Source organism: Chrysemys picta, chromosome 25 (assembly GCF_011386835.1).
Source record: "Chrysemys picta bellii isolate R12L10 chromosome 25, ASM1138683v2, whole genome shotgun sequence".
In the NCBI taxonomy this organism is placed as follows: domain Eukaryota; kingdom Metazoa; phylum Chordata; order Testudines; family Emydidae; genus Chrysemys; species Chrysemys picta.
The window spans coordinates 2,188,403-2,214,057 of NC_088815.1; the positions used below are offsets into that span (position 1 = coordinate 2,188,403).

At 54.1% G+C, this 25,655-nt stretch overlaps 1 protein-coding gene across 1 annotated transcript in view; it reads left to right on the forward strand.

Annotated features, from left to right (window-relative positions):
• LOC101949811 (fibrillin-2-like) overlaps nucleotides 1-25,655 on the forward strand; it is a 272,305-nt gene that overhangs the window by 202,727 nt on the left and 43,923 nt on the right. Inside the window, 8 exon segments of the mRNA XM_024112612.3 lie at nucleotides 4,031-4,099; nucleotides 4,438-4,563; nucleotides 6,305-6,430; nucleotides 7,293-7,442; nucleotides 8,062-8,133; nucleotides 13,721-13,846; nucleotides 20,099-20,224; nucleotides 25,372-25,497. Of these exon segments, the coding sequence (XP_023968380.1) occupies nucleotides 4,031-4,099; nucleotides 4,438-4,563; nucleotides 6,305-6,430; nucleotides 7,293-7,442; nucleotides 8,062-8,133; nucleotides 13,721-13,846; nucleotides 20,099-20,224; nucleotides 25,372-25,497 (921 nt within the window).

Here is a 25,655-nt window from a genome sequence, read left to right on the forward strand (position 1 = left end):
AAATCAAAATTCTGGATGGTCACTCTAGCTTCCATTATTCCTGCCCTGGAGCCAAGGGACTGGTATGCTGCTCACAGCTTGAAGGATCCTACTTTCACATGGCGATTCATCAGCGCCACAGAACATTTCTGAGATTCACTGCCAGTGGCTGCCATGAGCAGTTCACAGTCCTTCAGTCCCTCAGCTGCCCCTTGTGTTTCTATGGAGCGTATGGTAGTGGTAGCAGCTTTCCTCTGGAGCTTCGGGATCCAGGTACTCCCTTACCTGGCCACCTGACTGATCAGAGGTCTCAGGGGTGTCCAGCGTAATCCAGCCTCCTTCAATGCGCTCAGCCTCCTGATCAACGTAGCCAAGGCAGGCCTGTCTCCAGTAGAGACAACAGAATTTATTGGAGCAGTGCTGGACTCGACAAAGGGCCTCGCTGCCACATACAGTGCAAATCAGGCTTATCCTCTCTCATCGTCAGAGTCATTCTCCAGAGAGGTGCCAGGGACTCTGCTGAATAGGAAAAACCCATCAGCAAGGAAACTTCCCTTGCGAAGCGGAAGAGGTTTTCTGCCTGGTCGAGGTGGAAAGGGGTCTCCCATCTTCTAGTTTCTATTCCGTATGTGCTGGACTCTCTTTTGTGTCTGAAACAGCAAGGATTGGCGATTGGGTGGATCAGAGTTCATCTTGCAGCTGTACCAGCATCCAAGCTCTGCATCCTCTGCAGATAACTGCTTCCTTTTCCCCAACCCGACGGCCCTAGGAGTTTGAAAGGGATTGGATAGACCGTTTCCACATGTACAGAATCCAACTCCATCATGGAGCAAAGTTTACAGGTCCCCCTGTGAGCCTCTAGAAACCTGCTCTCTGTTGCACCTTTCAACAAAGGTAGTGTTTTCAGTAGCTATTACATCAGCCAGAAGAGATGGGGAGTTGAGAGCGTATCAGCCCCTCCATCACCAGGTACCGTTTTTACGTAGATAAAGTCTACCTTCATCCCATCCAAGTATCCCTACAGAACTGGTCTCCACTTTTGATACCAACTAGGCAGTTTGCTTACTGATCTTCCCAAACTTCATGGTAGTAAGGGAGAGGAGACACTGCACACACTCGACATTAGAAGAGAGTTAGCATTTATCTGGAATGGACTACAACTTTCCGTCTCAATAGTTTATTGCATTTGCAGAGAGACTGAAGGGCAGTCCAGTTTCCACACAGAGGATTTCATCATGGTATCCAGTTGTGTTCACTAGTGTTACCAGCTGGCTAACGTGAAGCCACCAGATAGTGTATTAGGTCATTTGACTAGATCCCAAGTGGCCTCTGCAGCATTTCTGGCTCGAATTAGACATTTGCAAAGCAGCAACCTGGTCATCAGTCACATGTTTGCCTCTCACTACGCAATCTCTCAACAATCTAGAGATGATGGATAAGTGGTCCCCCAGTCCCTGTTCAAATAGACTCTGAACCCACCTCTGGAGGGGACTGCTTGTGAGTCACCTGCCGTGGAGTGGGCACGGGCAATCACTCGAAGAATAAAAAATGGTCACTAACCTTGCCACAACTGCTGTTCTTCGAGATGTGTTGCACGTGTCCATTCCATGATCCATCCTCCCTCCCGTCTCCATTGGAGTCGCTTCAGTAGAAAGGAGCTGAGGGGGGTTGGGGCAGCTCAGCCCTTTATGCCTGTGCAACATGCACGAGTCAGCCGAGGGCGTTCGGGCCACCCTGACGAGTACCACTAAGGGTTACGCTTTTCTGACACCTGTGCACTGGAGCATCCAAACACCTACCGTGGAATTGAGTGGTGCAACACATCTTGAAGAAAAACACTAACCGAAAGGTTAGTAACTGTTTTTTCTCCATTCCTCTCATTATCTGAATAGCCTTTCTCTGCACCTGTTCCGGTTTGAATCCATCTCTCAAACATGGGAGACCAAAATTGCACACACTATTCCAGGTGAGATCTCACTAGTGCCTTGTGCCTACCCGATGCATCCTAGGATTTCATTAGCCTTTTTCACGGCCACATCACAATGGCGGCTCATCGTCATCCTGCGATCAACCAACACAGCCAGATCTTTCTCCTCCTCTGTCACTTCCAGCTGGTATGTCCCCAGCTTATACCAGAATTCTTGTTGTTAGTCTATATGTGCATGACTTTGCACTATTAAATTTCATCCCATTTCTATTACTCCAGGTTTCAAGGTCATCCAGATCTTCTTGTATGATATTCCGGTCCTCCTCCATATTGGCAATACCCCCCAACTTTGTGTCATCTGCAAATTTTCTTAGCACACTCTCACTTTTTGTGCCAAGGTCATTAATGAAAATGTTAAATAAGATTGGCCCAAGGCCTGAGGAATTCCACTAGTAACCTCCCTCCAGGCTGACAGTTCACTTTTCAGTACAACCCGTTGTAGTCTCCCCTTTAACCAGTTCCTTACCCACCTTTTGGTTCTTGTATTAATCCCCATCTTCTCCAGTTTAATAATTTCTCATGTGGAACTGTACCAAATGCTTTACAGAAATCCAGGTTGATTAGACCTACTGAATTTCCTTTGTCTGGAAAATCAGTTATCTTCTCAAAAGAAAGAGATCTTTAGTAAAACTATGTCATGTTTTATCCCAATTACCATTTACCTCTATGTCCTTATCTACTTTCTCTTTCAAAATTTGTTCCAAGACCTTGCATACAATCGAGGTCAAATTAACTGACCTGTAGTTTTCCAGATCACTTCTTTTTTCTTTTTTAACTATAGGTACTATATTTGCAACTCTCCAGTCATAGTGTATGACTGCTAAATTTACAGATTAATTAAAAATCCTTGCTATCGGGCTTGCAATTTCGTGTTCCAGTTCCTTTAATATTCCTGGATGGAGATTATCTAGGCCCCCCAGTTTGGTCCCATTAAGCCGTTTAAGTTTGGCTTTCACCTTGGAGGTGGTAACTTCTACTTCTATATCCTTGTTCTCATTAGCCATCTTGCCATTACCCTCAAGGTTCTCATTACTCTTATTAAAAACTGAGGCAAAGTATTTGTTTGGGCATTGGGCCATGTCTAGATTATCTTTAATCTCCACTCCATCCTCAGGGTTTAGCAGTCCCACTTCTTCTTTCCTTGTTTTGTTTTTTATGTATATGTCTATACAACCTTTTACTATTGGTTTTAATTCCCTTTGCAAGGTCCAACTCTGTTTGGCTCTTGGCAGTTCTCACGTTTTCCCTACACTTTCTGACCTCCAAGAGATAGCTTTCCTTGCTGATCCATCTTATCTTCCATTCCTTGTAGGTTTTCTGCTTTCTCTTAATCACCTGCTTGTTCATCCAGTTTACTCTACCACCCTTCCCTACAAATTTTTCCCCTTGCTTGGATGCAGGCTCCAGATAATTTCTGCAACTTTGACTTAAAGTAATTCCAAGACTCCTCCACATTTAGATACTTGAGTTCTTCTGTCCAGTCCACTTCCCTAACTAATTCCCTTCATTTTTTAAGTTTGCCATTTTGAAATCAAGGCCCCTATTTGCAGATCTATTTTTGTTTAGTCGTCCGTGTAGTTTAAACTAAATTAACTCATGATCACTCAAACCAAAATTGTCCTCTACAACCAGTTCTTCTACCTCACAACTTACCAATGCTAAATGTAACATGGCATGGCCTCTTGTTGGTTCGCTGACTATTTGGTGAAGAAATCTGTCAGCTATCACATATCTGGGCCCTACCCTTACTAGTAGCATTTCTCCTGCAATCACTATCTGGGAAATTAAAATCTCCCACTATATTTCTTCTTGTTATCCATTCTCCTACCTTTGGTTGTTCCTTTCTTCTGGGAGCATTGCTCTGGATCAGGGTGTGATGAGCTGGGCCGGGGGCTGGGCAGGCATGGGACAGGCTGGGCTGGGGTGCGAGAGGCTGGGTTGGGCTGCTCCAGCCTGGACCTGGGGCAGTTTGGCCCTCCCGGCCTGTCTCTTTCTCTGCATTCTGGCTGGTTTCTCCACTCAGCATATTTCAATGCCACCCAGTAACTGACTCTCTCCCTGCAGCGGAGTACAAGACCCTGTGCCCCGGAGGAGAAGGCTTCAGGCCCAACCCTATCACAGTCATCCTGGAGGGTAAGCAGAACTGGCACCCCCATGGCCCCACATCCTCAGGCTTCACGGCCCTGTGGCTCCAGCCCAGCAGGAGGTGCTCTCAGCCCCCCCTTCCTCTGCCCACAGGCTGAGGCCAGCTGACAGCTTCTGGCCCTTCTGCACCATGTAATGAGTCTGTGCCCCTCAGCCTGAGCCTTGCAGCCGCCAGTTCCACTGCACTCAGGTGCTGATCCACGCCCAGAGGCAGTGGGTATGAGCTGTGGCGGTGTGCAGACAGCACACACTGGGGAGCCCTGCCTCGGGGGCTGCCAGGGCTTGGTCGGGGGGTCGAGTGCTTCCCTGCCGCTCTCCATTCACAGATATCGACGAGTGCCAGGAGCTGCCAGGCCTCTGCCAGGGGGGCAACTGTGTGAACACTTTTGGAAGCTTCCAGTGCGAGTGCCCCCTCGGCTACTACCTCAACGAGGACACACGCATCTGTGAAGGTACCGCGCTGCCGCGTGTGCAGAGAGAGTGTGTGTGTGTGTACACGTGTGTGTGGAGAGTGTGTCTGTGTGTGTGTACACGTGTGCAGGAGAGTGTGTCTGTGTGTGTGTGTACACGTGCGTGCAGGAGAGTGTCTGTGTGTGTGTGTGTGTGTACACATGTGCGGAGACTGTGTCTGTGCGTGTGTACACATGCATGCGGGAGAGTGTCTGTGTGTATACACATGTGTGCGGGAGAGTGTGTGTGTACACATATGTGCAGGAGAGTGTGTGTGCATGCGTACACGTGTGTGCAGGAGAGTGTGTCTGTGTACACGTGTGTGTGGGAGAGTGTGTCTGTGTGTATGTACACATGTGTGGGAGAGTGTCTGTGTGCATGTGTGTACACATGCGTGTGGGAGAGTGTCTCTGTGTGTGTGTACATGTTTGTGCAGGAAAGTGTCTGTGTGTGTGTACACGTGTGCAAGAGTGTGTGCGCGTGTGCGTACACATGTGTGCGGGCAAGTGTGTCTGTGAACATGTGTGTGCGGGAGAGTGCGTGTGTGTACACATGGGGGATGCAAGCATGCATGGGGAGTGTACGTGTGTGTGCATGCGTGGGGAGTGTCTGGGTGCACGTGTGGGTGCATGTGCATCCATAGAGGTGAGAATTTCTGAGTGTGTGCACATGTGCGTGTGTGTGTATGCATGCATGTGGGACGGCGCATGTATGTGTGGAGGTGTGTGCACATGGGGGGTGTGCATGCATAGAGGTGTGCATGTGTGTGGCTGGGGGGGGTCTCTGTGTGTGTACGGGGGATGTGTGCGCGCGTAGGGCTGTATGTGCGTGTGTGGGGGTGTGTATGTGTGGTGCCTGGCTGTGCTTGGAGCAGGCCGACATCCCTGTTCTTGCCCTGATGTGGTGTGTGGCTGGTAGCGACTCACAAGACTCAGCCGCACGACCTGCCCTTTGCTCTGATCCCTTTGTTCCTTCCCCAGAGGCACCGGGCCCAGCCCCATGCTTGCTGGGGAGGATCCCTCCCTCCCTTTGGGGCACGGGACTCCATTGCCAGCACAGCCCCAGCTCCCAGCAGAGCGGGGCTGATGTCTGTGCGGGACCCCTGCCTGCGGGGTGGCTTTGGCAATGCCCCTTCTCCTGCCCTATGCCACTCCTACCCCCTGCCCTGTGCCACGCCTGCCCCCCGCCCTGTGCCATGCCTGCCCCTGTCCCCTGTGCCAGTCCTGCCCCCCCTGCCCTGTGCCATGCCTGCCCCCCCGCCCTGTGCCATGCCTGCCCCTGTGCCAAGCCTGCCCCCCTGCCCTGTGCCAGACCTGCTCCCCCGCCCTGTGCCAGGCCTACCTCCCCGCCCTGTGCCAGGCCTACCCCCCACCCTGTACCAGGCCTACCTCCCGCCCTGTGCCAGTCCTACCCCCCACCCTGTGCCAGGCCTACCTCCCCGCCCTGTGCCAGGCCTACCCCCCACCCTGTACCAGGCCTACCTCCCGCCCTGTGCCAGTCCTACCCCCCACCCTGTGCCAGGCCTACCTCCCCGCCCTGTGCCAGTCCTGCCCCCCCGCCCTCTGCCATGCCTGCCCCTGTCCCCTGTGCCAGGCCTGCCCCCCTGCCCTGTGCCAGACCCGCCCTGTTCCTTGTGCCAGTCCTACCCCCCCGCCCTGTGCCAGGCCTGCTCCGTCCCCTGTGCCAGGCCTGCCCCCCCCCACCCTGTGCATGCAGGTGTTATCTTGTCATTGCTTTTTGCAGATATTGACGAGTGCTCTGCCCACATTGGGATCTGCGGCCCTGGGACTTGCTACAACACCCTGGGCAACTACACCTGTGTGTGCCCCCCTGAGTACATGCAGGTCAACGGAGGAAACAACTGCATGGGTACGGTGCTGTCTCCAGCCAGCAGGGAGGGGGCTGGGAGGGAGCAGGCTGGGAATGCCCTGGGGCCCTGCTGGCTTTTCTCATTCACTACAGGCAACATGGTGACGAGATAGCAGGGAGAGTGGTGAGAGCAGCAGCTGGGAGTCAGGACTGCTGGGTTCTCTGCCACTCGCTCACTGCGAGACCTTGGGTGCATCACTTCCTCTCCCCGTGTCCCTGCTCGCCCTGCCGTATGTGGGGCTGAGCTTGGCCTGCCTGCCCTGGTGCTGGGAGGGTGACCTGGTGCCTGCAGAGAGGAGGGGGGGTGAGGGTCTGGCTGGGAATTGCTCCCCGCAGTTCTCCTGCCTCGCAGTCCGCGGTCACTCCTTGCTGGGAGCTGACCAGAGACACAAATTGGGGGGAGGGGGCACATTTCTGGGCCGGGGGCTCCATGTCCACGTCAGGGGCTCTCCGGCATCTGCAGCAGGACCACAGGCTGCTCCTGACTCCGCTCCCAGCGATGGTTCCACGGGGCCCAAGGCCCTGGCCAGGGCTATGTGCTGGGGCTGCTGCTGCGTGCTGTGCTCCTCTCTGTGCAGGGAGCCTGGGCTCCCTCCCAGCACTCCTGCCCGTGCGGCTGGCACAGGGGCAAGCTGGGCTCTGCTCCCGTTGGAACCCGGGCCAGCCGTCATGTCTCTGGGATTCAGTTTCCCCCTCTTCAGGGCAGGGATGATCGTTGGGCAGCCAAGGCCCGTGGTGCCAGGAGCTAGCAGGGTCAGGGGTCAGGGGATAGCTGTTCTCAGCACCCTCCAGTGGGTGTGGTGCCCGAGGCGTGGCCGGCAGCCCCCGGAGCAGCATGATCTGATCTGTGTCCCCTTCACAGACATGAGGAAGAGCGTGTGCTACCGCAACTACAACGACACCTGTGAGAACGAGCTCGCCTTCAACATGACCAAGAAGATGTGCTGCTGCTCCTACAACATTGGCAAGGCCTGGAACAAGCCCTGCGAGCCCTGCCCCACCCCTGCCAGCCGTGAGTCCCCTGCACCACAGAGAAGGGTCTGGCTAGGGGAGCTCCCCCCCTGCAATCCCTCTGGGCGCTCTGCGTCTGGCCACCCCCTGGTGTCATGGGGCTGACATCTGTGCCGAGAACAGCCCAGGCCCAGGGAGTGAGTGACAGCATCGCCTCCCTCAGGCTATGCAGGGCGACGGCAGAGATCTGAGGATGGACGATACCAAGAGCCTCTGTGGAGCAGACCATGCAACCATCCCAGGCCATGCTGTGTGTGCAGCCTGGGGCGAGAGGGAGGTGTGGCGGTGGTCCTGGAGTCCCAGCACACGGGGGGAGTGTCTCTCTGTGGTTCTAAGCTGTGCAGTGGGGGCGGAGGGTGCTGTATGAGGAGCTGGGGGGGGACACGGTGTGGGTGGTGGGGGAGGTTGTGAAGGGTCCCAGCCCTGCAATGGCACACAGGTAACCTGCTGGCATGGAGATGGGTGTTTCCTGTTGTCTCTGTGGTCGCCTCCTCTGTCAGCTCCATCCCTGGTTGTAAGGTTTCGTCCCCTGGGTGCTCTGTGCCCCAGTGCCGCTTGTACTGACTCATTCCCGGTCTGTCTGCTGGGCGTCCTGTGTAACCCTGTCCTTTCCCTTCCAGCCGAGTACCAGATCCTTTGTGGGAACCAGGCCCCTGGCTTTATCATCGACATTCACACGGGGAAGCCAATCGGTGAGTACTGCTGGGGCCCTCGCAGAGCTGCTGCCTTTGCCCACACACACTGCCAGCCTCAGTCCTGCTCCTGCCCCTTCCCCTGCTCCCCAGCTCAGGTTTTCTGCTCATTGCCTGCTTTCCCCTCCTTTGTGTGCGTGAGGTTGGAGGCAAGGAGAAGCAGGAGGGGAGTGAGAAGGCCCAAACTGGGCCTAGGCCTTGCAGTGGGGAGACTATGGTAGTGTTACCGTTCGTCCGGATTCCCCCGGACATGTCCGGCTTTTAGAGATAAAAATAGTGTCCGGGGGGAATCTGTAAATGTCCGGACTTCCCCCCCTCCATGCAGAGCCTGCGCTGCAGCCGGCCGGATGGTGCCACTTACAAGGGGCTCCGACAGCCAGAGAGAGCCCCTCCTCCTCTCCCCTGCAGCTGAGATCACTTACTCCCTCCCCGCCTCCATCCCTGTATTCGCAGATCACCAGCCGGCAGTTCGCACAGGCAGGCTGGAGCTCCTCCCCCCGCTCCTCCTCCCCTGCATGCTGGTCTGAGCTGCAGGGTAAGGGGGCCAGGGGGTCAGAGAAGCGGCAGAGAGGTTCTGGAGGGGGCAGTCAAGAGACAGGGAGTGGGGGGGTCGGGAGTTCGGGGGAGGCTTTCTGGGCGGGGTGGATAAGGTTTTGGGCAGTCAGGGTACAGGTAGGGGGTAGGGTCCTGGGGGGACAGTTGGGGGGGGGGTCTCAGGAGGGGGCAGTTAGGGGACAAGGAACAGGGAGGCTTAGGTAGGGGGTGGGGTTCTGGAGGGCAGTTAGGAGCAGGGGTCCCAGGAGGGGTAGTCAGGGGACAAGGAGCGGGGGGGGGGTGTTTGGGAGTTCTGGGGGTGGGGCTGTCAGGGGGCAGGGCGGGGAGAGGGATCGGCGCAGTCAGGGGACAGGGAGCAGAGGGGTTTAGATGGGTCGGGAGTTCTGGGGGGAGGCTGTCGGGGGGGGGAGTGGTTGGATGGGGCGTGGGAGTCCCAGGAGTCTGTCTGGGGGTGGGGGTGTGGATAAGGGTTGGGGCAGTCAGGGGACAGGGGGTAGGGTCCTAGGGGGGCAGTTAGGGTGGGGGGAGGGTCTCAGGAGGGGACAGTCAGGGGACAAGGAGCAGGGAGGCTTAGGTAGGGGGTGGAGTCCTGGGGGGCAGTTAGGGGCAGGGGTCCTAGGAGGGGGCAGTCACGGGACAAGGAGCAGGGGGAGGGTTGGAGGTTCTGAGGGGGGCGGGAAGTGGGAGGGAGTGGAAGGTGCAGGGGCGGGGCTAGGGGCTCCGACAGCCAGAGAGAGCCCCTCCTCCTCTCCCCTGCAGCTGAGATCACTTACTCCCTCCCCGCCTCCATCCCTGTATTCGCAGATCACCAGCCGGCAGTTCGCACAGGCAGGCTGGAGCTCCTCCCCCCGCTCCTCCTCCCCTGCATGCTGGTCTGGAGGCGGGGCTCCTCCTGTCCTCTTTTTTGCTTGCTGAAATATGGTAACCCTAGACTAAGGGCATCACTGTGTGGCTGCGTGTGCACGTGGACGCTGCTTACAGAGATCCCTGGGGTTTTGTGTGTGCCCCGTGCTGGCTCAGCTTCGCTCAGCTCGATTCTATTCTTATCCCTCCCTCATCACCAGAGTATCTAAGCACCATCCACGACATCATTAAGTGACGAGACTCACGTGTCCCATGTGGTTCCTTCTCGCTCTCTTCCTCTCCCCAGGGTAGAATCGTGTGTGCAGTGCAGTCTCTGTTTTGGTAGGGTTTTTTTTATCAATTACCCGGCTGCTCTGCGCTCTCTCAGAGGCCAGTCAGAAGATACATCTGGCACTTGTTGCAGGAGGCGGAGAGGTGTGGGCTGGTCCTTGGTTCCTGGGGGTGTTCCACACTCTGGTACACACACCCAGCATGGCCCGGGATGTCTGCATGGTTCTGTCTCCCAAAGATGAGCTTTACCCTGAGGGTAGAGTTCCACTGGGCAGGAGGAGGGCGCTCGCCCATGGCCCTCATCTCGGAGCATTCTGAGAGCTTTGAGTTATGCTGAATGCCTGACAGGGTCAGCTGGAGCCTGACACTTGAGCTGGGGTCTTTCCCTCACATGTGTGTCACCCCCAGTAGCAAAGAAGCCAAGTTCCGCTCTCAGAGAGAGGCCAGCCACTCTGGTATTGGTAGGCTGGAGAGGGGTCAGAGAAGAGCCATGAGAATGATCAAAGGACTGGAAATTCTGCCTTCTAGTGAGAGACTCAAGAAGCTCCATCTATTTAGCTTAGCAAAGAGAAGGCAAGGGGTGAGCTGATTACACTCTATAAGTATCTACATGGGGAACAAATATTTGACAAATGAGCTCTTCAGTCTGGCAGGGAAAGCTCTAACACGAGCCAAGGGCTGGAAGTTGAAGCTAGAAAAATTCAGACTCGAAAGAAGGTGTACGTTTTTAACAGTGAGAGCAATTAACCCTTGGAACAGTTTACCAGGGGTCGTGGTGAGTTCTCCATCGCTGGCAATTTCTACACTAAGAGGGGTTGGTTTGCTCAAAGCTCTGCTGTAGGAGTTCACATGGATTCATCCCATCCTCGGCACTGTGATGTTATGCTCAGAGGCACCCTGGAATAGCAGTCCAAAACCACACAAAAAATGAAGCAGGACACCCAGGGAGGTTGTCAGTCAAAACATGTAATAACCGTGAACCCATTGGGTCAGCAATAGTCCAAACAAACATGGTAACAGTGGGAACAGCAGAGTGGGCCTGTAGGACATGTAGCAGCAGAGTGTGTGTATGTGTGTGGGCCCCACACTACAAGAAGGATGTGGAAAAATTGGAAAGAGTCCAGCGGAGGGCAACAAAAATGATCAGGGGGCTGGAGCACATGACTTATGAGGAGAGGCTGAGGGAACTGGGATTGTTTAGTCTGCAGAAGAGAAGAATGAGGGGGGATTTGATAGCTGCTTTCAACTACCTGAAAGGGGGTTCCAAAGAGGATGGATCTAGACTGTTCTCAGTGATACCAGACGAGAAAATAAGGAGTCTTGAGTTGCAGTCGGGGAGGTTTAGGTTGGATATTAGGAAAAACTTTTTCACTAGGAGGGTGGTGAAGCACTGGAATGGGTTCCCTAGGGAAGTGGTGGAATCTCCTTCCTTAGAGGTTTTTAAGGTCAGGCTTGACAAAGCTCTGGCTGGGATGATTTAGTTGGGAATTGGTCCTGCTTTGAGCAGGGGGTTGGACTAGATGACCTCCTGAAGTCCCTTCCAACCTGATATTCTATGATTCTATGTGCACACACCCACACACATGCACACACACTCACCCACATGCGTGCACACACACACACAGCCGTAAACAGGAACAGGAACCCTGAGTTCAGGGTGCAGGAACCAGGAGACAGAACAGTAATGGAGCAGGTAGGCAGCACCACACACCAGTCGCCACAACTGTGTTATAGAGGAGGTCACAAAGGTCCCTTCTGCCTTGGAATGTAAGAGTCACGCTGCAGGATCCCCAGGTCTGAGTGATGATGCATAGAAAGGGAAGGCCCTGGCGGGACCCAGACTCAGTGAGACACAATAAAGATGGAGCCCCCCAGTGTGACAGTTGCAATCAGCATAGACGAGAACCGAAGGCTCCCACAGGCAGGACCAGGGCCTGGCCAGGCCAGGACTGCATGAGAGAGCGCAGTGCTCCTGCAGTCGCTGGCACAAAGGGCACAGAGCCCTGACAGCTAAACTCCTAGCACTCGCTCCCGCCCGCCAGTGGCACCGATTGTCCTTTGCAGAGGGTGTGGAGCACTGCAGAAGAGAGGCTGAGAGATGAGGTCTGGATTCCAGGGGAGAGAAAGGAAGATGCTCCTCTGGATGTGCTGTCAAGGTCTAGGATCTTGCGACCTATCCTGGTGCTGCTCTGTAGCATTTGAAGGATGGAGTCCCTAGCCCCAGGGCTGGCTTTAGGCCAATTCAGCCGATTCCCTTGAATCGGGCCCTGCGCCTAAGAGGGCCGCGCGCCCTTGCCGCTGCCGGTACACTGTACTGGGGTGGCCGGCTTCCCCATGGGCTGGAGCCCCAGGCCCTTTAAATTGCCACCAGAGCCCCACTTCTGGAGCCCTGGGCTGCAGGGCTCTGGGGGCTATTTAAAAAGTCTGTGGTTCCCCTTGCTTCTACCGCCCCGACCCTTTAACTAGCCGCTGGACCCCGCCACTTCCCCAGGGCTCCCTCGGCTATTTAAAGGGCAGTAGAAGCAGGGGAGCCCCGGGCCCTTTAAATAGCCCCTAGAGCCTTGGGGTAGTGGGGAGCTTTGGCGGCTATTTAAAGGGCTGGTGCGGTAGAAGCAGGGGAGCCCCTGCCCTGCCTGCAGCCAGCCCTGCACCCCGCACCCCGTGCCCTGCCTGCAGCCAGCCCCTGCTGCACCCCCTGCCCGCACCAGCCCCACACCCCACATCCCCTGCCCTGCCCACAGCCAGCCCCTGTCTCCAGCCAGCCGCACAGCCCCTGTCCGTAGCCAGCCCCTGCTGCACCCCCTGCCCGCACCAGCCCCGCACCCCCTGCCCTGCCCTGTCCGTACCAGCCCCTGTCTCCAGCCAGCCCTGCATCCCCTGCCTGTAACCAGCCCGTCTCCAGCCAGCCCCACACGCCCTGCCCTGCCCGCAGCCAGCCCTGCACCCCTTGCCCTGCCTCCAGCCAGACCCTACCTCCAGTCAGACCCTGACCTGCCCCTGCCCTGCCTCCAGCCAGCAATGTATGTAATATATAATTTTATTATTATTTATATAGTTATGGAAAGTAAATAATACATGGAAGAAATGAAGCGGGTTTTTTTACATGTTTTTTTTTTTAGTCATCCCTGCCGGGGCCCCGCCGAAAACGTTCAAATTGGGCCCCGCACTTCCTAAAGCCGGCCCTGCCTAGCCCTGGCGGTTCAGGCGAGAGCAGATGTTATCCCTGTCGGGTCTCCCCCAGGCCTTGGTGCCGAGCTCTTCTGGCTCTGGGACAGGACTGAACGGAGCAAGGGGAAGACCCATTGATTTTCCAGTCTCCAAGAAGCCCAGAGTGTAGAAGCAGAGACCAAGTTGCCGAAGTTGTGTGAGCAGCTGTGCCCGGCAGCTGGGCAGAGGGCTCCTGGTCCGGGACTTGATGAGCCAACGGTGGAATCACTGGTCATTTCAGCATGACCAAGTGGCATTTCCTGGGTTGTCAGTTCAGCTTCCCCTCCCAGCTGCTCTCCCAGGCTGGAGCCAGCCCCAGGGGCACTAGCAGGAGTCAGTGCAGGGGAGGGGCAAAGTCATGGACTCATTTGGGATTCTTTCCAAACTTGCCCAGCCAGTGCAGGTTCCGTCAGCGACCCCTGTTTCGCCTCCGGCCAGAGCAGAACAGCCCAGGCCCTGCTCTGGCCCTGCCTCCACCAAGGGAGGAAAGGGAAAGCCAGTCTTTGTAGCCTACAGCCACTTCCTGCCAAGGCCATGGAGAGTGATCCTCCCTCATTGTAAATATTCATAGCTGGACCTGGGACCCCCAGTGCTACAGCAAGGAGCGGGGGACAGACGTCATGACCCTGACTCTCTCCTCCCCCAGTCCTCCGCCCCTCTGGTCGCTGACGGGATGTTGTTCTCTGTGCAGATATTGACGAGTGCAGTGAGATTCCTGCTATCTGCACCAATGGCGTCTGCATCAACCAGATTGGCTCCTTCCGGTGCGAGTGCCCCATCGGTTTCAGCTACAACAACATTCTGCTTATCTGCGAAGGTAACGGGCTGGGGCTGCAGGGCTGGCTGCCCCCAGGGCTCATAGTCAGGCTGGCAGAGCAGACAGTGACAGGCCCTCAGCATGGCACATCACTGTGGCACTAATGAGGAGCAAGAGACCAGCTCTGCACACCATGCCCCGGGCTCTGACACAGGTTTGAGCCCAGAGCCCCTCTTCTGTCTAACACAAATCAATCTGACGCTGGTCAGCAAGGACTCAGGTCCCAGGACCCTGCTCAGAGCCCGAGTCCCGCTGTGATTCAGGTCCAAGCCTGTCATTCTGCAGTGTGGACACAGGTCAAGCCACAGACCTGAGTCAGGAGGTCTGTGTAGTGCTGTATGGGCACATTAGCACTGCTGTGAGACCTGCATCCAGCACTGTAAGCCATGTTTGCAATGCAGTGTGGACGCTCAGGCATGAGCTTGGAAAGCCCACGTCGCAGAGCCCCGGGCTGGGAGTGCAGTGTAGACAGGGCCTTGTGGGTGATCATCAGGGAAGGCCAAACTCTCCAAACAGAGCTATTTCCACCCAAAACATGGTCTTTTAAAGGCGTTTTAAAAGTTTTTGTTTTCCCAGGCCATGTCCACACTGCAGGGACTATAAGCGGCACAGCTAGGGTGCCATAGCTGTGCCAACATAACCCCATAGTGTAGATGCAGCCTACAGGGGATTTCTGCCACTGTGGAAATGCTGCCTTCCTGAGTGACAGTAGCTGGGTCGAAGGAAGCATTCTTCCATCCGCATCGCCGCGGCCTCCCCTGAGCACCGGAGTATGTCAACTGGAGTTTTAAGTGTAGACTTGACAACAGAGTGTGTTCTTGGCAGCTTTCATTTTTCACTTCCCATTTTTGAGATAAGACATTTATGAAAATGATGTTTTGAAATAGCTTTTGGTTTAAATCCCACCCAAAACACATTTCTTATTTCAAACCCCAGCAACTATCCAAATAAACGGTAAACGGCACATTTTGATAGAAACATTTTTGAGAAAATGAAATCAAAACAATTTTGCCATTTTAAAAAAATCTCTCTGTGTCTGGCACACCCTGCACGGTCAGTCAGTGGTTGGCCGTTCTGGTTTTCCCACAGCGCCGTGGTGACGCCAGGGACTGGCACACCCTGCACGGTCAGTCAGTGGTTTGGCCGTTCTGGTTCTCCCACAGCGACGTGGTGACGCCAGGGTATGGCACACCCTGCACGGTCAGTCAGTGCTTGGCCGTTCTGGTTTTCCCACAGCAATGTGGTGACGCCAGGGTCTGCCACACTCTGCACGGTCAGTCAGTGGTTTGCTGCTCCGGTTCTCCCACAGCGACCTGGTGACGCCAGGGTCTGGCATACCCTGCACGGTCAGTCAGTGGTTTGGCCGTTCTGGTTTTCCCATAGTGACGTGGTGACGCCAGTCTGGCACACCCTGCACGGTCAGTCAGTGGTTGGCCGTTCTGGTTTTCCCACAGCGAAGTGGTGATGCCAGGGTCTGGCACACCCTGCACGGTCAGTCAGTGGTTTGGCCGTTCTGGTTTTCCCACAGCGCCGTGGTGACGCCAGGGTCTGGCACACCCTGCACGGTCAGTCAGTGGTTTGGCCATTCTGGTTTTCCCACAGCAACGTGATGATGCCAGGGTCTGGCACACCCTGCACGGTCAGTCAGTGGTTTGGCCGTTCTGGTTTTCCCACAGCGCCGTGGTGACGCTAGGGTCTGCCACACCCTGCACGGTCAGTCAGTGGTTTCGCCGTTCTGGTTTTCCCACAGTGACGTGGTGAGGCCAGGGTCTGGCACACCCTGCACGGTCAGTCAGTGGTTTGGCTGCTCCAGTTCTCCCACAGCGATGTGGTGACGCCAGGGTCTGGCACACCCTGCACGGTCAGTCAGTGATTTGGCTGCTCCAGTTCTCCCACAGTGACGTGGTGAGGCCAGGGTCTGGCACACCCTGCACGGTCAGTCAGTGGTTTGGCCGTTCTGGTTTTCCCACAGTGACGTGGTGAGGCCAGGGTCTGGCACACCCTGCACGGTCAGTCAGTGGTTTGGCCGTTCTGGTTTTCCCACAGCGACGTGGTGATGCCAGGGTCTGGCACACCCTGCACGGTCAGTCAGTGGTTTGGCCGTTCTGGTTTTCCCACAGCGACGTGGTGATGCCAGGGTCTGGCACACCCTGCACAGTCAGCCTCAGAGGTTTGGCTGCTCCAGTTCTCCCACATGTCACGGAGTATTGGGGGACTCAGGGCCCTGCACCCCCGGCTTCCTGCGATCCACCATGACTCTCAGCCAGCCAGTAAAGCAGAAGGCTTATTTAGGTGACAGGAATACAGTCCAAGACAGGTCTTGCAGGCACAGACAACAGGATACCCCTCAGTTAGGTCCATCTTGGGGTCCCCGGGCACCCTAGCCCCCCTGGGAGGTCAGAGCCCCGGCTGCTTCCCAGCTATGTCCCTAGCCAGCTTCCACCACTCTGCCTTCAGCGACCCCTCCCACAGCCTTTGTTCAGTATCCTGGGGCCAAGGTGTCACCTGGCCTCCAACCCCTTCCTGGGTTCTCATGTTACAGGCTCAGGTATTCTCCTTCGGGCAGTCTCCCATCCCCCAATGCAGACTATCCTAGCCACACTCCCCTGTCAGTATTCACAGAACACAGTAAGAACAGTCCCAGTTCGTCACATCTCTCCCCCCTTCGAGACTGAACTGAGCAGGGTCACTTTAGCCAGTGACCCGGGGAAGTTCGAACCTACCCCCGTTCCCATGGATGCCCCCGCATCCCTCCCATTCCTTGGTGAGAATTACACCAGGCCCCTCCAGTTTCACACTCCCCCTTAGGTCGGGGGTGCTTGATGGCACTCGCAGTTTGCATGTGGGAAGGTTTATGCGGCCTGTGCCCTTTTCCCACCCCAATACCCCTGGGGTTCCAACTGGGCTGTGGTCTTCTCCCAGCGCTCTAGTCTGGAGGTCTGTGCTTTGGGCTCTCTTGGTTCAGAGCCGCCCTTTTAACCTTGGCCACCCTCCGGAAAGGCTCCTCTATGCTGGGCAAGGGTCCTAAAGCCATTTTCCCCTTGTCCCGGGCCTTCCTCCCCCTCTGACAGGGGTCACAGGATCCGCAGTACTGTCGGACAGTAACAAAGACCCCAGGCCAGTAAAAGCTCCGTAGCAGCCTCTGCTGGGTATGCCAGGTTCCCTGGTGCCCTGAGAGGGGGGTGTCATGGGCCTGGCACAGCAGCTGGCGGCGATACTTCTGGGGTACCACCAGCTGCCTCCTGATCCCCCCTGACTCCATTTTCCCTGGGGGACCCCATTCTCGGTACAGGAACCCCTTCTCCCACAGGAACCTTTTCCGGCCACCTCGTCCCATGGTCTGTACCGCATTGAGGTCGGCCAGGTCCCTTATCTTCCGCAAGGAGGGATCTCTCTGCAACTCGGCCTGGAACTCAGCAGCTGGGACAGGGATGGCCACCTGCTCTTTCTCGCCGGCTGGGTCTGAAGCTGCAGCCTCCCTGAGCCGTGTCCCTGGGCGTTCCCTCCCCACCAGGTTAGGGTCCTGCGCCTCAGGCCAGGCACCCTCCCCAAGGCCAGGGCGCAGTGCCCCTCGCCGGCTCTGACTGCGGGTCACAACCAGTGCCCTTTGGGGGTTGCTTGGCCAGTCCTCCAGGTCCCCCCCCATCAACACCTCAGTGGGCAAATACGGGTGTACCCCCACATCCTTGGAGCCCTCCTTGGCCCCCCACTTCAGGTGTACCCTTGCCACGGGCACTTTGACTGGTGTCCCGCCCACCCCCGTCAGGGTCAGGTAGGTGTTGGGCACCACCTGATCTGGGGCCACCACCTCGGGCCGGGCCAGCGTCACCTCTGCGCCCGTATCCCAGTATCCATTGACCTTCCTCCCATCCACCTCCAGGGGAACAAGGTACTCTCTCCGGAGGGACAGCCCCGCGCCCACCGTATAAACCAAAAACCCTGAGTCTGGAGCATCCAGCCCCCCAGAGGAGCTGGCCTGGAGCTCTCCTCCCTCCTTAGCAGGTGGTACTCTGCCAGCCCCCCTTCCCTGGGAATGCTGCCTCTCGCCCGGCTGGGTCTCTACCCAGTCAACCCTCTGTGGGTTCGGTCTGCTCAGTCTGTCCCTGAGCCTGGGGCACTGGGCCCGTATGTGGCCTTTCTGGCCACAGTGGTAGCAGCCCATGTCCCATGGGTCCCCTTGAGTGGGTCGAATGGTCCTGACGCCGGATGTTCCCCTTTGATGGGTTTTTTCTGTATTTTCCCACGGGGAGGTCCCACGGTGACTCTCTCTCTGCGTTGTGGTGGGACTGTTCCTTTGGGACTCCTCCCTGTTATCCCCTGACCGGCTCTTTACAAACTCATCGGCCAGCCGCCCTGCTTGTCGCGGGTTCTCTGGCTTTCTGTCCACCAACCACAGCCTCAGGTCGGATGGGCACCGCTCATACAGTTGCTCCAGTACCAGCAGTTTAACCAGGTCCTCCTTCGTCTGGGCCCCATCAGCCCACTTGCTGGCGTATCCCTCCATGCGGACGGCTAGTTGCAGATATGAGATCTCAGGGGTTTTATCCTGACTCCGGAACCTTTCCCGGTACATCTCAGGGGTCAGCCCAAACTCACGTAGCAGGGCCTTTTTGAATAGTTCATAGTCCCCTTTCTCTGCCTCTTCCAGTTGGCGGTACAATGCCACGGCTTTGGGGTCCAGTAAGGGGGTAAGGACCCGGAGTCTGTCCGCGGGATCAACCCGGTGCAGCTCGCAGGCCGTCTCAAAGGCATCCAGGAAGTCATCCATGTCCTCCCCCTCCTTGCGTGGGGCCAGGATGCACTTATCAAAGCTCCGTGCAGTCTTGGGTCCCCCCTCACTCACCGCAGCCGGGGGTTTGCTGCCCCTCAGTCTCGCCAGTTCCAGTTCATGCTGACGCTGTCTCTCTTCATGCTGTCTCTGTCTCTCTTCATGCTGTCTCTGTCTCTCATTCTCCTCCCGTTCATGCTGCCTCCGTTGTTCATGATCCTCCAGCTCTCTCAGTTTTAGCTCTTTCTCCCATTCCAGCCAATTCCGCTCCACGGATGCCGAACGTCGCCGGGAGGATCCCCTGCTGGCCGGGGGGGTCACGGCGCCCTCGGTATTTGCTGGGCTCCTCCCCACCCTTCCCCTAGGCATAGGAAGGAGCGGTCTCAGGAAGCCCTCAGCAGCCGGCTGACCACTCCCAGCTGGGACAGACACTGGTGCCTGCACTGCATTTGCCAGGCGGCTTCCCTGAGACACAGGGATCAGTTCATTCGCGCGATCTCCCGCCTCCAGCTGGGCAATGAGCTGTTCTTTGGTGAGCCTCCCACTGCGCAGCCCCCTCTGCTTGCACAGCTCCACCAGGTCGCTCTTAAGCCGCTTGGCATACATCTTCCTGCTGGCCACTCACCGGCCTGTGTGCTCACAGCTCCCCACAGTTCCCAGGGGGACCCCTAGTGTGCCAGCCCTTCTCGAGGTCACCACCTCTCTGCCAGGGTCGAGCTGCAGACTCCTCCGCCCCGGGACCACTCGCTGCGATCCCCCCGGGGGACCCTGTTACTGCAAAAGTCCTTCTCGCTGGTCACACACTCCCAGGGGTAATAACCGTCTCTCTCTCACTCTTCAGCACGCCTGGTCCCCGTCAATCCCCCTTCATTTTTCTGCTCCCCAGTCACTTACTGCAGGAAGCGCCGTCCACGGGGTGCAGTAGATCCCACCGCTGGCTGCCACCAGTTGTCACGGAGTATTGGGGGACTCAGGGCCCTGCACCCCCGGCTTCCTGCGATCCACCATGACTCTCAGCCAGCCAGTAAAGCAGAAGGTTTATTTAGATGACAGGAATACAGTCCAAGACAGGTCTTGCAGGCACAGACAACAGGATACCCCTCAGTTAGGTCCATCTTGGGGTCCCCAGGCACCCTAGCCCCCCTGGGAGGTCAGAGCCCCGGCTGCTTCCCAGCTATGTCCCTAGCCAGCTTCCACCACTCTGCCTTCAGCGACCCCTCCCACAGCCTTTGTTCAGTATCCCGGGGTCAAGGTGTCACCTGGCCTCCAACCCCTTCCTGGGTTCTCATGTTACACGCTCAGGTATTCTCCTTCGGGCAGTCTCCCATCCCCCAATGCAGAGTATCCTAGCCACACTCCCCTGTCAGTATTCACAGACCACAGTAAGAACAGTCCCAGTTCGTCACACCACAGTGTCATAGTGACTGACACCAGGGTCTCGCACACCCTGGGCCAGCAGTGTCAGTGTTTCTTTCTCTGTGCAGACATTGATGAATGCAGCAGCGGGGAGAACCTTTGCCAGCGCAATGCTGATTGCATCAACATCCCGGGCAGTTACAGGTGCGAATGCTCAACTGGATACAAGCTGTCACCTAGCGGAGCCTGTGTGGGTAAGATGGGCACTGTTGACTACCTATAGCAGAGGCAATGCTCAAGTGGGGCACAGAGCCGCCATCAGGAAGCAGCGTGGACTGCTAGTGATGTGCACTAGCACACTTCACCTAGTCTCTTTGTCTAGGAAGGGTTTCCATTGCTGAGGCTTGTACTGTGGGATGGCAGGAATGGAACTGGGAGGCTATCATTGTTCTCATCACAGTCATGGTTTTGTAAGGAGACTCGGGTTCTTTTACAAGTCTCGTGCCTGTGACCTGCTGCTTCACACTCAGAGGATCCATGGGGCTCCACACTCAGAGGGACACAGAGGTCTGGGGTCAGCGCAGAAATGCTACATCCGTTCAGTAGCTAATGGGCACATCAGAAAATTGAGTGGGTGCATGGGATAATCCCGGAGGGAATTAAATACTCCCGTCCCCTCTAGGTTAGGGGTGGGTGCATGGGGGAGGCAAGTATGGGGCAGCTTACACTGCCATTGCCTGCACCTTTCCTTGTCCCTGGGCTGTGGAGAAGCAGACAAGCTCACTTCCTAGGTCTGGATTATTATAGTAGCACCATGAAGATTATGGTTGAGACTGGCTTGCTGTTTGACAGCTGATTTTTTCTAAATGCTCTAAAATCCACATGTTGAGTCAGATTGTCTTGAAAATTGCTGTATCTCCTGGGGGTCTGGGATAAGGTTACTGGTCCAGACTTGAGGTTGTTTGAGCAAGGAGTTCCTGAGTTACAGCCCCCCTAAAAATCAGATGCCATCAAAATTTTACAGTTCTTACTTCTTCTTTTTTTGCACAAACCTGAGGCTCACACTTTGGCTCTGGTCCTCCCCAAGCAGATCTCATCTGCCCCGGTTTAATTTCAGCCAGTGTCTGGCACCCACTGGGCCTTGGAGGAAGCAATATTTTAAAAGTAATTCTGACTAAAAGTTGGGTCTCTAGTCCAGCTCAAGCCAAGCTGAGAAGACAGGCAAAGTCATTTGTGCAGATCCATTAGGACTGGGGCTCTATTGCAAGCCAGTGTTTGCAGGCAGCCGGGTGATTCAGGGTGGCATACTGTGGCATTTAACCTGAACAGCACCCAAGTACTGTGAATTCAAGTCCTGCTCTTCACAGCTTTCTGAGAAATAAATGTGTGTGTCGCATGTTCTGCCTGTATTCTGCAGGGGCTCCTGCTGGAAGGTTTGCCTTGAGAGAAAAGCTTCTGGTTTAGCAGCCCACATGGCAAAATGCTCTAAATACACATACAGACTCAGATTGTACTTTAAAAGTATCATCAAGAAAAATAATATTAATTGACTAGATGGAAGATGAAGGACTCTAGGAAGCAGTAGCATTAGGGTAAAGCGATCATGCTGCATGCTCCTCCCCCCTCGTTCCTGAGCAATGGGACTGATTGTGATCAAAGAAGAGCAAGTATATGAGATTCTCCTCAATGGCAGCATGACGGAAGGGCTTGCTGAGCACCAGGATACGCACCCATGACAGAGAGCCCTATTCGAAGGACAGTCGATGCCAACTAATGTGGCACCAGGATACTGTCCTTGGTCAAAAGACTAACTCATATTTATCATAAAAATAAACACAGAGAACAAGTTTCAGTGTTCTACAATCATTCATCCAGTCACAGCAACCAAGGCATCCCACCTGTCATTTTCACCCTTCAAAGTGCTGTACTTCCTTGGAAAGGGGTCCAAAGGAAATGCCAGACAATAGGAAACATTGAATTACACGGCCCTTTTTAGAACAGTCATAGCAAACCTTAAATGATCTCCCCCCCCCAATAAACTGCTATAAAAAAATCAAGCAGTACACAGACTATAACAAACATTTTCAGTGAGACTCTAACACAGAAGACAGAAGTTTGATAGGTCTTTTTACTGCTTTTAAAATTGAAATCCTGCTGCAACATTAACTAAAGTGGTGCCATCCCTCCCCCTAACATCATTTCATCACAGCAGGCCCCAGGAAAGGGTTAATGGTTCAAAGCGGGGGGGGGAGGGTCATTTGGACAAGGAGATCCTCAAACACAGCCCCTCTGTTAAGGAGTCAAGTATCAGGGGGTAGCCGTGTTAGTCTGTATCCACAAAAATAACAAGGAGTCCGGTGGCACCTTAAAGACTAACAGATTTATTTGGGCATAAGCTTTCATGGGTAAAATATCTCATCCGAAGAAGTGAGGTTTTTACTCACGAAAGCTTATGCCCAAATAAATCTGTTAGTCTTTAAGGTGCCACCGGACTCCACGTTGTTTTTCTGATAGGAGCTGATTTTCATATTCAGATTGCTCTCAAGCCCTCATGCCTAGCAAGATAGTCTTGAGAACTGATATTCCACTGCAGGGCCGGGCTAGCCTTTTGGAGAGGGTGGGAGAAGAACGCCCGTTAGGATGAATTGTGCTACTGGGTCAGGATGTATTCCTCTCGATGGGGCAGTCTCATTCCGATGAGGGCTGATGGACAGCCGATTGGGGCAGAGGAGCACACTGTTCAGATCCCTTAGGAGAGGATTTGTTAAATGGGATTCTCTATATCAGGGATAGTCAATTATTTTTAGTCAAGATCCAGATTTCTTGGCCAAGGTATAGTCAAGGTCCAGACGCCAGAGAAAATAATAAAAAAATAACAATAATGATGATAATAAGTTGTGAATAAAAAGACTTTGGGGTCCATTTAAAAGCATCTGGTGGTCCAGATTTGGCCCACAGTCCGCGTATTGACTACCCCTGCTCTATATGCTAGTGAAGAGGAGAGGATAGAATGTGATAAAGTACAGGTAGGATCTGAAGAGAAACAGGCAAACAAAGAAGAGTCCCATTCAATTACATCACATGAAGCCAGACAACTAAACATTGACAGATTGTATAGGAGTGTTTGTATACAAATACTAGAAGTGTTATACTAAGATGGGTGAACTTGAGCATCTGGTATTAAATGAGGCTGTTGGCCTACATAAACTTGGTGGAACGATGATAATTGATGATAATCAATGGGACACAGTAATTCCAGGGTACAAAATCTATCGGAATAACAGAGTAGGTCATGCTGTTGGGGGAGGGGCACTATATGTGAAAGAAAGCACAGAGTCAATATAGTAAAAATCTTAAATGAATCAAACTGTACCATAGAATCTCTCTGGATAGACGTTCCCTGCTTGACATTCCCTACTTCCACAATAATAAGAACATAGCAGCAGGGATGTACTACCGACCACCTGACCACGATGGTGATGGTGAGTGTGAAATGCTTCAGGAGATTAGAGAGGCTATAAAAATAGAAAACTCAATAATACTGGGGGATTTCAACTATCTTCATATTGACTGGTACATGTCACCTCAGGATGGGGTGCTGAGATAAAGTTTCTAAACACTATTAATGACTGTTGCTTGGAGCAGTTAGTCCTGGAACCCACCAGAGGAGAGGCAATTCTTGATTTAGTCCAAAGTGGAGCACAGGATCTGGTCCAAGAGGTGAATATAGCTGAACCACTCAGTAATAGTGACCATAATGTAATTTAACATCCTTGTGGAAATGAAAATACCAAAGAAGCCCACCACAGTAGCATTTATCTTCAAAAAGGAGAACTACACAAAAATTAGGAGGCCAGTTAAACAGAAACGAAAAGGAACAGTCACAAGAGTGCAATGCCTGCAAGCTGCATGGAAACTCTTTAAAAACACCATAATAGGGGCTCAACTAAATGTACACCCCAAATTAAAAAAAGAACAGTAAGAGGACCAAAAAATGCCACCATGGCTAAACAATAGAGTAAAAGAGACAGTTAGAGGTATCCTTTAAAAATCACATGATTTAAAAATTGGAATTCAAATTCTACAGAGGAAAATAGAAAGGAGCATAAACTCTTGCAAGTCAAGTGTAGCAGTATAATCAGGCAGGCCAAAAAGAATTTGAGGAGCAACTAGCAAAAGACACAAAAACAAATAGCAAATTTTTGTGTAAGTACATCAGAACCGGGAAGCCTATCATACAATCAGTAGGGCCACTGGACAATCAAGGTCTAAGGGATCACTCAAGTAAGACAAGGCCATTCAGGAGAACCTAAATGAATTCTTTGCATTGGTCTTCACTGCAGAGGTTGTGAGGGAGATTCCCACACCTGAGCCATTTGTTTTAGGTGACAAGTCTGAGGAACTGTCCCAGATTGAGGTGTCAATGGAGGAGGTTTTGGAACAAATTGATCAATTGAACAGTAATGAGTCCCCAGGACCAGATGGTCACTCAGGAGTTCTGAAGGAACTCAGATATAAAATTGCAGTATTACTAGCTGTGGTATGTAACCTATTGCTGAAGCATGCCTCTTTATCACATGACTGGCGGGTAGCTAATGTGACGCCTATTTTTGAAAAGGGCTCCAGAGGCGATCCTGGCAATTACAGGCTGGGAAGCCTAACTTCAGTACCAGGCAAATTGGTTGAAACTGTAGTAAAGAACAGATTTATCAGACACACACAATATGTTGGGGAAGAGTGAAGACGGGCCAATGGCTAGTAGCCCAGATGGTCAGGGATGCAGCCCCATGCTGCTCTGGGTGTCCCTAAACCTCTGACTGCCAGAAGCTGGGACTGCATGATGGGTTAGATCACTTGATAATTGCCATGTTCTGTTCATTCCCTCTGGAGCACCAGGCACTGGCCACTGTCAGAAGACAGCACACTGGGCTAGATGGACCTTTGTTCGGACACATTATGGCCATTCTTATGTTCTAATTTCATACCTCTGCAGCCCATGAATCAGGGCCCCTAAAATCATGTGATTGGCTAAAAAAAATCAGGAGATTTCAAAAAATAATAAATTCTGGGTCCTTTTTCTTTGCCTCTGTGTTCCAAGCAGTTAGAGGCCTTGCTCAAGGGGTCCTGCTCTCACATGCTTTTCTGCAACCAGGAGAGCTAGCAACTTGCTATTTTTAGAAACAAGTCCTGAGCTTCTCAGAGCTCCGGGAGCTGGGGCTTTCATTAAAACACCAGATATCATGAGATTTGAGGTACAATCGTGGGTGTTGGCAGGGCTGCTGCTCAGCAAGACTGCTGCCAGCTGGTAGCCACAGGCATGGAAGCCACGTGGCCAAGGCATCTGTTCCCACTTTGGTTGGGGTCTTTCCTATTCACTGCTTTCTGGGTTCTTTTGTTATAGGTCGCAATGAATGCCAGGAAATCCCCAATGTCTGCAGCCACGGGGACTGTGTGGACACCGAGGGCAGCTATATCTGCATCTGTCACAACGGGTTCAAGGCCACAGGAGAGCAGACCATGTGCATGGGTCAGTGCAGATGGCTCGGCAGCCCCATGGACTACTCCCTATAGATTTAAGCCCTTTCCAAAGGAAGCGAGTGCTCTTTGGGCCCCTGGTGGGTGGGCTTGCAGGGGGAGGACGGGCCATAGCACATCGTAAGGCAGGCAGAGAGTTGGGCCATTGCA